This window comes from Cygnus atratus, chromosome 3, assembly GCF_013377495.2.
Source record: "Cygnus atratus isolate AKBS03 ecotype Queensland, Australia chromosome 3, CAtr_DNAZoo_HiC_assembly, whole genome shotgun sequence".
In the NCBI taxonomy this organism is placed as follows: domain Eukaryota; kingdom Metazoa; phylum Chordata; class Aves; order Anseriformes; family Anatidae; genus Cygnus; species Cygnus atratus.
In genome coordinates, this window is record NC_066364.1 from 84,552,623 (window position 1) to 84,564,991 (window position 12,369).

The 12,369-nt window shown below is 43.8% G+C and overlaps 1 protein-coding gene across 1 annotated transcript in view; it reads right to left on the reverse strand.

Moving 5' to 3' along the window:
* The window catches only part of SRD5A2 (steroid 5 alpha-reductase 2), a 28,886-nt gene that overhangs the window by 2,666 nt on the left and 13,851 nt on the right, over nt 1-12,369 (reverse strand). Inside the window, exons 2-3 of the mRNA XM_035559421.2 lie at nt 3,098-3,261; nt 294-395 (exon numbers count right to left, since the gene is read on the reverse strand). Of these exons, the coding sequence (XP_035415314.1) occupies nt 294-395; nt 3,098-3,261 (266 nt within the window). The remainder of the gene's footprint in view (nt 1-293; nt 396-3,097; nt 3,262-12,369) is intronic.

Genomic DNA, 12,369 nt, shown 5'->3' on the forward strand with positions numbered 1-12,369 from the left:
TGCAGCTGCCTTTTACAAGGCTAAAAACTCTTATTATGTCCCACTTCAATCTTCTTTAAATTATCCAGCCTATTTCCTACAACCTCTCCTCAAAGGCCGTGTTTGCAGACACTCTTGTTGCTTCCTGCCGACTGTCTGCAGCCAGCTCATGCTCATCCCTGCTGCTGAGGAAGCATCTGCAGCAAGTACCTGAGCGATACTGGCATTTATGCTTTTATTTGGTTTTGCCACAGATTCAACCTGAAAACATCATCTGTCCTGCTGCACTACTTTCCCTAATGACAAAAACATACCTTGAGGAATCTTGTAAGTAACTTCCCCAGGTTTCCTCAGCTGGCGCAGCAGGAGATCACTGTGAATGTTGATTCCCATCCCCAGCAGAAATAAGAGAAGGCCTAAGAAAGAGAAATGAGAAATGGGTTAGAAAGGCAGCTTCTGGTCTGTCCCATTATCCCTACCCAAGGAATTCAAGCACATTTGTGAGGTTTATCTTTGGAGCACACAGACGTGAGCCCTAACATGATGTGGGTGGATTCTTTTTCAAGTCAAAAATGTGCTGCTACTGAGAAAGCTACTGAACTGGGGAAGTATGAATGATGGATGACAAAATAACCGTGTATCTCCGTGTCAGCTGTGGGATCCCCTACACTGGATAACTTCAGTGTGGAGAGCAATTATGCACAGAAAAATGACCATCCTGAGCAGACTGTTCTGTCAGTCCGACCAGGGCACTTCCAGGTGCTGTGAGAAAAAGCTGAACTTCCCAGGTGGACACAGTCACTGAGCAGCATAGTCAGTGAACATTGAGGGGAAGGGCAAATGGTGTGTGCATCGGAGATGTGTGCATGTTCCAAAACCAGAGGGCAGGTCAAGGCTCCATTTTCAAGAAGGACATGAAGAAGACAGCTTTCAAGAAGCTATTAGAAGAAGAAAGGCTAAAAAGTCAAGAATCATCCCTGCGCACGGGTTTGTGGGCACTGCGATTGCTCCTCAGGCTTTTTGCCATCGTGCTGTGGTGTATCTATATGTCCCATCCTCAGGCGGAGAGCAGAGCTTGGTGCTACCACGTGCTACCAGCTGGAGCAGCAGATGTGAGGATAGCCTGCCGCCAATTTTCAGCTGCTGTACGGTTGACCTTATCGGGTCCCACAAGTACAGACATTAATGATCTGGAAGATCAGTCATTCAGCTCAGTCTCCCCCTGGCTGAGCAGCACCTATGTATTGACAGTCCCCGGGGACATCAAGTGGCCAAGTACTGGGATGGGCTGGGGGGGCTGGGAGAAGGAGGAGGCCAGGGATAGAAAGGATCAGAGAGAAGCAGGTGCTCGAGAGAAACTGTGATAACTGACAGGATACTGGCAGCAACTGAACAGAAAGTTAAGGAAGTAGGCAAAGGACCTGAGGAACAGGCTTATTTTGGGTTGCTGAGGGACAGGTGGCTGAGGTAGCCAGAAAGGTTAGCGTGAGGCAAAAAAGGGTCCTCTGCCTGCCAGTCTAAAAGACCCCTCTTGTACTTTCTCCTGACTTGTCAGCTGCTGCTTGCTCTTTTTCTTTCTGAGGCAACTCTTTTAGCAGTGAAAAGTGAAAAAGAAGAGCAGATAGCCTGCTAGCAGGCTCTATACCACATCCACGCTGATGGCAGCCTGCCACAGCTGTGCACGTTACTGCAGAGCTGCAGGCAAGTTTCATTATTCTCATTTTACAGCTGGGGAAAGAGGATCCCAGGGAACACAAATTTATCCAGCATGCCACCGGAGCAGGGACGGGAACCTACATCCCAGGGCAGCTCAGTCCACCGGCAGCGAGGCCATTTGGACAGAGCCGTGGGCATGTACACAGAGCAGTCGCTCACTCACTGAAGGCTGCTGACAGCTTCTGGACGGCGTGATTCATTGATCAGACTCCATTTAGCTGAAAAACTAGAGGCATCTGATTGAGGAACTCTGCAGGTGACATGCCATACATTTCATGCCACATTAGACACTGAGAAAACCGTGTCTGACAGGAATGAAATGGAGGTGGTGGGTGCTAAGAAGCATAGCAAAAAGAGTAAGTACTGGTAAAACCTCAACACTTCCAGGAGCAGCAGAAAGTTGGGAAGAATCTGCACAGGAAGAATACATTGGTTTTCATTTGAGATTTTAAGTACTGCTAATAATGTTTTCACTTTTTTTCCCCTCATTAAATATATTTTTAATTTATTATGCAAATTAGGCAGTGTGGCATTTATTTTGATAGATATGGAAGCTGTTGCTAAACAACATCCATGATTTTTAACATGTGATGCTGTGACACAAGACTGAACTTTCATCCACTGCCTGAAACAGTGTACGGAAAGTACTTTGGTTACTTCGTACTTGTCATACCCAAAACATTTCCTCTGATCTCCATGTTGATTTTCATTTCAAAGTGTGCATTTAAAAATCATCTTCAGTGCAGCACCAAATGTGTAATGCCACCTAGCTGCTCTTGCTCAGTTATTCTCTCAGGGTTTTGACAGGGCGAAATTCAGCTAGGCTCTTAAGTTACCGAACAGAAAGGAACCTTATTAACATACAAACAGACTGTGCATGATCTCTAATCTTCCCATGTGCCCTACAGGAGAAAAAAGAGTGCTTTGTCTCTAAAGCCTCATTTATGCTGGGGCTTTGCCCTCTGTCAGTCAGAATGGTTGCATCAAGTGCAAACCACCCTGGCAGGGAGAGAAAGCCACAGCTTGCCTTTGCACCCTCTCACCACTGCCTGGTGGACATTTCTGGCCAAACAGGGGCACATCCCTGCTCAGCTGAGGTCTGAGGCAGCATATCCGCAGCCCGCAGCAGCAGGAGGCTCTTGGGTGGCGTCAGTAAAACAAGGCTGGAGATTTGAGGCTGTGCTCTAAGACCCTCCATCTTCATCATGCCTTCAGAGGTGGCTGCCTAGCAAAAAAATGTCATTGCACATCAAGTTGTTTTGTCTGGGCCAGCAGGCAGGTTTTATGCTGATTTCCATCACAACTGATTTGACTCACATGTTCTGTGAAGATTAGGATGTAATTCAAAATGCTGACAAATTGCTTGGAGATTACATCTTGGGAATCCTGCAGCTGTAATTACCTGATGTAAATCTGATGTCAGTGCACCAATCGTTTGGATATTCAGCGCAGTAAATCAGGTAGTACCCCTGGAGGAAGCCATTATAGATACAGAATAACGTGCCAAAGAAAAGCAATTGCAGTGGGAAAGGTCTGCCTCTAGTGAAGAAGGGGTAAATAAATGTCCTAAGGTAGATAAGAAAACAAAGTCAGCACATTACACGATAACATTGTATTTGCAATTTCTTTGCTGTAGGAAGAAAAACCTTAACAAAACACAAAATATAAAAAAGTCAGTAAAGATTAAATGTTGGGAAACAACTGTAACAAAATAAGACCAACAACAAATGGGAACAAGAAATACTGCCAATACCCATATTTTTCTGGTCCCTTGGGACTGAGCACAGGGTGGGAAGCTAGAAATCTCGTCCAGAGTCACTGTGGCTTCAAGAATATCTCTCTGCCTTCATTCTCCCTTGTTGGTAACACGAGGAACTCAAACCACGAACAGCACTTTCATACTAACACCTTGGCTGCCCTTTGCTGCCATACTGCAGAGGGCTGAGCAAAGGAAGTGGTGGAAGCACACGGGCACACTGATGTTCAAAGTCTCCCAAATGAGCCACAAGCACTCCGGAGGAGCTTCCTTGTGGAGAAGACATTCCTGATCCCACCACCAGGAATGATCCCTGAGGGATTTAGCTCATGGGGGGGCTGTGGAGTTGAAGGCAACGTCAAGACCCCTCTGGTTCTCCCATCCCCTGCGGTATGTAACCTGAGGTGTAATCGCCTTTCCCAGCTTCTCTTGCTCCACTCTCAGATCTCCGCTCATCTCTGACACACCGCAGCTCTGTCCTGCTCTGCTCGGACACTTCGACCTAGAGGCAGAGTGATGTTGTTGGCTGCATGGGAGAGCCACTTTGCCCCGGTCTCTGCCTCTCCTCCATGCTTTCATACTCTTCTCTAAAATAAGAAGAGCTAAAAACTTCAGTTTAATACGCTAAATGCCAAGATTTTCACGCAGTTCCAGCAACCAAAGCTTCCTTAGACAAAAGCTGTGCTAACGCTAGCATAAACATTTGCAGGAGCAAATAATTTGTGATTGTGTGGTTTTAGTTGTCACACATTCTCCACTTGAGTCCTGGTTTCAGGTAGGACAGAGTTAATTTTCCTCCTAGTAGCTGGCAGGGTGCTATGTTTTGGATTAGAATGAGAAGAGCGCTGATAACATGCTGATGTTTTAATTGTTGTAGAGCAATGCTTACACCAAGCCAAGGACTTTTCAGCTTCTCGCTCTGTCCTGCCAGCGGGCAGGCTGGGGGTGCAGCAGGAGCTGGGAGGGGACAGACCCAGGACAGCTGACCCAAACTGGCCAAAGGGGTATTCCATACCATCTGACGTCATGCTGAACAATATATAGGGGTGGCTAGCCGGGGTGGGGGGGCCGGCTGCTCGGGGATAGGCTGGGCATCGGTCAACGGGTGGTGAGCAATTGCATTGTGCATCACTTGTTCCGTACACATTATTACTATTAATACTATTATTATTATTATTATTATTATTATTATTATTATTATTATTATTCTTTTCCCCGTCTTAATAAACTGTCTTTATCTCAACTCACAGACTTCACTTTCCCATTTCTCTCCCCCATCCCGGAGAGGGCTGTGTGGTGGCTGCCAGCCGGGCTAAACCACAACAGGAGGGCATACCCCTCTTGACCTGTACGCAATCCATATCATTTTTGGGAGAGTGAAGTGGAGATGTTATATTCAGGACTGTTAAGTATTTTCTTACCTGTCCAATTAAGTTCTGTACATGATAAAATCTACACTCTTTACGTCTTTCTTTTGGCCTCTCAGGCTTTGGATGGTGCTTATCATCGCAGTATATAAGCTCTAGTGGTAGGCAATCCACAGCCCGGGTTGCCAATATCAACTTCAGCAAGCTGAGGCATAAAATGTCATAACACTATAAATCTAGCTTGAATCTTATTAAGCATGTCTAAAAGTGAGTAAGCTGAGTACAAGCAACAACATGTTAATGTATTCACTGCTTTCCAGAGCAAGATAAGCCAAATTGCTGGCAATTAAGACAGCTATGATGCCGAAGTACTAAATATTTCTAAATACAGTGAAAGCTAAGAGGTACAGAAAATATTTTTCAGGCAGTGGTGTCACGAGTCACACTTACTAAAGCATGGAAAGGAATGCTCTTTGGAGTACTGCTACCAGCTATTGCTTTCGTCCTTCAGGAATGAGGTGCTGGAGTAGGCGAGGCCAGCTTTAGCAATCAGACCTGCCTGTTGAAATAATACTGGCAAACTGGACCCGAGCAGCTATGAGAAGTGGGACACTCATAAGTGGAGACTTGGAGAAAGCAAATTGTACAGAAACATGAGTTTAGGAGGGGAATTTACACAGCAGATTGGAGTGAGACCCTTTGTCAAAAACAGGTATGCTCGAGACTCTCCTAATTTCTCTAGCTGATACGGACAGAAGTTCCCACCCTAGCTCCTGTTCCTCGTCTCAGCTCCTGGTGAAGCTGATGCTTGCCATGGCACTGCCTGAACGTGCTGTGGCAGTACGAAGGCTACAGGTGCTCACAAGATGGTTCATCCAGCAGTAACGGGAGGGCAAAAATCAGACGTGGAGCTACCTACCATGGGTGCCGTGGATGCAGGACAGAAGGAAGCTCCGTGCACAGTGTAAGCACAACCTCAGGGGAGCCAGGAGGTGCCAGTTTTTGTTGTTGTTGTTGAGGGGATAAAATCCTGGCATCGGTGAAATCCTGACTCATAGTGATTTCTGAAAATTCAACTCAGGATTTCATCCAATAATCTGTGTTGTGGAGCAACTTCTCTGAGGAAATCTGCTTCAGTTAATCCAGAGGCCAGACTCAGTTCCCTGTATCTGAACAATGCCAGAAGCCTTTGTTTTAACACAGGGCTTGTCAGCTTGTGTCACACAGCTACCTGAGGGTGCACAAACTATTCCTGATGGGTTTTGAAAAGGCAACTGAGATAAAATGAGGATAGTTAATAGGATTAAATAGTACATGGAAGAGTCTGCATCTCTGCTGAAATTATTTTGCAGTGTGCAAATCAAAAGAGGATCAGAAGCCACCATTTCAGAACAACAGATCAAAAAATGGCCTTTTGGATTTAGACCAATGACAAATTTGACCTTTATCTTTCAGTGCAATATTCATGACTAATCCTTTAGTCCTTTATTATCTTTACTGGCCGAAGGCACTGCATCTGACTAAACCATTGCCAACAGCTTCCTTTTAAATGAATGAATAATAAATTATTCATCTCCTTTTCCATCATTTATTTTCCAGAAGAACAGGTTTCAAAGAGAAAATGACTTGACATTGCATCAAATTTCATCTCACAGGTATTAGTCCAGCTCCCTTGAAAACTATGGAGGTTCCCACTCAAACTGGGGGAAACCAGAGGTTTCTTCTTCTTTCCTTGGAAGGTGGAAATCTTTTCACCAATGTTACCATAATCCAGTAAGAGTGGGTTCTCAGACCTCCTCCAACAGCGTGTTAACTGGAGGCATTTATGCTGCTGCTGTCTTTTCTTCTCCAGGGCCCAGGTGCAGTAGTTCAGGCAGCAGCAGCTCGTGCTTTTCAGTCTAGAAACCAGAGGTGTTTCCAGTGCGCATGAGCTATTTTATACCTGGGGCAACTGCGTTAAGCCCCAAGATACACTGTTCAGCCTGGAGAAGAGAAGACTGAGAGGTGATCTGACCAATGTTTATACATTCGTAAAGTGCAGGATGCAAATGGACGGGGCCAGGCTCTTTTCGGGGGTGTGCACTGATAGGACAAGAGGCAATGGCCAAAAGCAGGAACACAAGAAGTTCCACACAAACACAGGTAAGAACTTCTTTACACTGAGGGTGACGGGGCACTGGAACAGGCTGCCCAGAGAGGTTGTGGAGTCTCCTTCTCTGGAGATATTCAATACCTGTCTGGACGCTTTCCTGCTCAACCTACTGTAGGAAACCTGCTTTTAGCAGGGGGGGTGGACACAATGATCTGCAGAGGTTCCTTCCAACCCCTGTGATTCTGTGACCTCAACGCTATTTTATTTGCATGGACAACTAACAACACAGGAGTTTTTGCTATAGGTTGTCACTTGACCATGTTGGTGGGGAGCTGCTGATGCCCTTGGCATATCTGACCACTTGGGTGAAGGCTGAAGACATCCACGAAGATGGATGTCTTCTACCTGGGCTATCTGTGATGCCCTGCACAAAGCCTCTAATTATTCTGGAGACTCCTGGATGTCAAAGGACACGTTGCAAAAACATCTGCTGCTGAAGGGTCTGTGCTAAAAATATGCACATACTTTCTCTTTCTGAGACCAATCCCATAAATTATTTGTGGATTGCTCTCTGAGTCAATTTTTAACTTTTACTATTTTTGAGTTGTATTATACTGATTCTCATTGAATACTTGCAGAAGACTGCTGAGTCTATTCTGCATGTACAGTCAACACCAGGACACAATCTGGTAGCTCATTTTCATGTGCCAATTCTATTTTTTTCAGTTATTCCAAATAGGATTTAAACAAATGTAACAGTTAAAATGTCAGTTCCAAGCAGTAGGCAATCTTGCTATCAGTTCAAAAGGACAAATACTTTCAAAAGTGAAACAGAAGGATTTTAACCCTCCCTCATTGTGCTGTCTACAGATACCTTGGCATCACAAACAACAGTAGAGCTTCCTCACCTCTCTGTTTCTCTCCTCATACATCCCACTCTAAGCTGCTTTGCACTTCCTCCTCATTCCCATGGACTTTGCAATAGCCCCAAAAGGTCAATAAGACAGGAATATTTAAGCAATGAAAGCATGCAGGTTATTAGGAGCCAGTTGTACGGCACAGGGTGGACCACGTCCCTTTTGTCAAGGAGGTGTGTGCAGTGAGACATGCTCTGGCGCAGCCTCGAGAATCAGTTCTGGCTGTGACCCAGGCGACATGCACACCAACAATGCTGGCACGCAGGAATGCCTGCTGGGCTGCTGAGCCTCTGACAATACCTGCTGTAGGTCCAGGACAGACGTCAGATCTCCTGACTGCAGTACTGCAGTTGCACATCATCTCCTGATGTTCGGAAGGCTGTAAAATCAGAAGCTGAGTTCTAGCTGCAGCTGCCTGCGGAGGCTGTGCGTGGCCCTGGGTGACCGCCAGCTGCAGGGCACCTCTTCTTCCTTGACCATTCCTGCATTGCTGCAAGTGTTTGGGACCATCAGAGAGCTGTAATCACTTGCTGGTCCAAGGCCCAGTTCTGCAGACTCATCTTAAATCACACAGAATCACAGAATTGAAGGGGTTGGAAGGGACCTTGAAAGATCATCGGGTCCAACCCCCCTGCCAAAGCAGGTTCCTTAGAGCAGGCTGCCCAGGTAGGTGTCCAGACGGGCCTTGAATATCTCCAGAGAAGGAGACTCCACAACCTCCCCGGGCAGCCTGTTCCAGTGCTCCGTCACCCTCACTGTGAAGAAGTTCTTTCGCATGTTGGTGCAGAACTTCCTGTACTCTATCTTGTGGCCATTGCCCCTTGTCCTGTCCCCACAAACCACTGAAAAGAGGTTGGCCAAATCCCTCTGTCTCCCACACCTCAGGTATTTATACACATTGATGAGATCCCCTCTCAGTCTTCTTTTCTCCAGGCTGGACAAATCATTGTCCAGCGATTGTGATGGGAGCTAGAGCTCCCTTTTTACTTCAGTCATGCAGATTAACAGATAGCTATGACTAACACAAAGCTAGAATTGGCTCTCCTTTCAAAACCACATGCAAAACATCCTACTTCCATGTTCCTCCAAAGATCTTTGGACAAAGTTTTGGTTGCTATAACTTAAGGAATAAGAAAGATATATGCAATACTGACAAGCTTACAGTCCAGCTGCAAAAAAACACAATAGTAGACCTGTCATCTTGGGTTTGTTGCTGAGTATTCTGTCTAAAAAAAATTTGCTCAATCTACAGTTGTTGGGTTATTTGTGGCCCACTTAGAAAATTCATCCAACCTGAAGCCTGTTCGTAGGGACACTCTTTCTTTGCAGTCTCTTAGGAGCAGGTTCAGGACTGTATGAAGGCATCTGGCAGGAGCACTCATCTTTCCTGGGGAAAAGGCACAGGCACACATCTGATCGAGGGATGGGAGAAGGACTGAGGAAACCCTGAGACAGAGATGGCACCATGCTTAGGTTTCAGGAGTTCTTGAGAAAAAGGGCAATGGAACATGGAAAGTCTGGGCAAGACTGACTGAGTGAAAGACAGCAGAAATGAAGAAGGATTCAGAGTGGCAAAATAAGAAGAGGCCTAGAAGAGATTCCTATACTGGACCATTGGATCTGCTGAATTTGGACTGAAGATTAAAACAAGAAGATATATTTGAGATAAAAAATATCAGAAATAATAGAAAATAATCTATCTGGTGGAGCTGAATATGTGTGTGCAGAAGTTCTCATGATACTGAAAGCAAGCAAGTTCAAATGCAATCAATATATACATACTAACATTGTACACAAAAAAAAAATGAAGTAAAGAGCTCAGTAGGACTGGAAGAAGAAGGGGGATAACCACAGGTTACAGACACAGGCAGGTCCTTTAATAAAGAGGAGAAAAAGTCTAAGGCTTTGGAATGCATATTCATTTTTCTATGTCAGTGGATAAATCATATTCCAATTCAGAGAGACAGAGGGTAGCATCTTCCCTGGGTGACCGACCGCACCACCATTTGATGCACTTTCTTCTGAAAGACTTTTACCAAGACAGGGCACTGAGTGGGACAGACCTCTGCTCTAAGCCAGTGTGGTAACTTGAGGGTTTCAGAGTGTCTCACATCTCATCTGAGAAAATCACACACAAACTGAGGGAGTTAAAAACAATAGAGTTAACTCCCTAGAGTAGAAAAGCAATAGCTTTACACTGGCATTTACGAGCAAAGCTCCAGAGTGATACTCACTATCCCAAGAAGGCTGACACCATGGATGGCAGCACTTGCAGAAGCCAACTCCGTAAAAGGTTGACAGTCAAAGGGAATCAGCAACTGTGCTTGACTTCTTGCCTACAGTTTAATACAGACTTCAGGTTGAATTCTTGGTGCTGAATCAGAAAAGCTCAGCTGCTTACAACTGCATTTGAATAAAGTGGGATTTTAGGAAAAGATCTACAATAATTTGCAGAAGCACGTATATCTGATGTGAATGGCTAAGAATAAAAGGCTGCTTCTACACTACTATCAATCATTGCTAAAAAAATGATGCATTGAGATTTTTTCCTCAGATAAATCTGAGGAATGTGAGCTATGTAATGTTCAATTTCAACACTGTAAACACCTAAAGTTAGTCAGTCATGACAATCTAGTACTAGTTGGGAGCACCTGATTAATTGTTACAAATTTTAGGCATGCTATATGGTTAGAAAAGTAAGAAGGACATATACAGTGTAGGGATGAAACTGAGTCCTCTTCACATTATTGCATGCAGGAATGATTAGATGTGCAACACTTTATAAACTACATGTGGCTGGAAAAAAAAAAAAAAAAAAGAAAAGAAAAAGAAGAAGGAAAAGAACAGGACCTAATAATGGGTATTTGTTTTTAATCAGTAAGGAAGGACTGTGTAGGCTTGACTCCAAGGAACACATTTCTGCTTTTCTAAATTCATTACAACAGCAGCCAGGTTTCAAAAGCATTTTGCAAGTCTGTGTATGAATTACTTCCTTGCTCCTCTTGTTATTCTGCCATTATTTCTGAAGCTGTCACTGGAAAAATCTGGTATCTCCCAGTGATTACCAGCCCCCAGTCAGAACCAACAAAGGAGAATTCTTCCTTTTCACTGTTTAGAAAAGGCATCGAATCGTGAAAAGCATTGAATCATTGTGATCTTTTCTACTGGCTTTAGCAGGTAACAAGTGCCACACTTCAATTATTATGCATTTTCTAGAGGGAAACCAAGAACAAAATTCTTGGGCTTGGTGCATTAGCAAGCTGTGCCAGCAAGTCACAGTCCATCAGCAAGCTACAATCAGTATACATTTATATTGATATATTTGTTTCTCACAGGTTTCCATTTTGGAGTAGAAATTCCAAATTGGTTTTAAATACCCTTAATTACGAAATATTATTTTATTTATATTTGCTCTTAGCTAAGCAAATTTTTATGATGTCTTCCTTTTTGCAGAAAGGAGATCTGAAAGAAAGCTGGACTAAAAATTGGGAAAAATGGATTGAATGTCCATAACCAAAAGTAACTGGAGCAAGATCCTAGAACCAGCTGTCTCTATCTATCTCTTCTGCCAAACTGGACAAATTCACTGGAAAGACTGGCATTTGTTTTCAAAATATTTTGCTCTTTAATAGCCAAAGAAGGTAAAGTGAAGCTAATAAAGCAAAGGAATGATCTCCTGTGTACAGATCCCTGCTGGAATCAAGACCATCCCACACAGACCCACAGTTTGCCCACAAAGACCGCACAGCAAAGTACTGGAGTCCACAATGTACAGCATGATGGACCTTTTGCCTAAAAAGCCAAACTTTGCAACAGCCTCCACCTCCAGGAGTGCTATATACCTACAACAGCAGGAGGCAGGATTTATTTCTATATTTAATTTAGGTAATCTTATTTTCTTAAAATAGGTTTATTTAGTGAAGGAATTAACATAAATTGCATGTATTATGGGAAAGGGAGGGTAGCAGCAGCAGTTGTTCCATGTCTTGATCTTAGCAAGACCTTTTATACTATCTTACATGTCAATCTTAGAAGTTTCTTGGAGTTTTCTGATATAGAAGATGTTATTTTAAGTGGCAGTGAAATTGATTGTTAAATTGTATCAAGGGATCATTAACAGTCGTTCACTATCAAAGTAAAAGGGTATTTTGAGAGAGGTTCTGTAAAAGACTTTTCTGGTATTATTCAGTTGTTTTAATGAATGATATGCCTCTGGGAAAAAGTGAATATTCTTAATATGTTTATGGCTAGCACAACTCTGGGAGATGCTGAGCACACCAAGAGTGAGGAATAGAGTTAACAACAATCTTGAAATATTGGTTTCATATTTTTAAAACAGTAAGTTTGATTCAGTAAAGACAATGATAAAATAAAACACTTGGGTAAGTCTAACCAAATGTAAAAGACAAGCTGGAAAACTGTCTGGATAGTAGAGGGAGTGCTAGTAGGTCACAAACAGCATGAGCTGAGAATGTCGGGCTGTGTTACAGAAGGCAAATGTTAAAATACAATGTGGAAACAGGAGTGCTGATGGAGACGCTC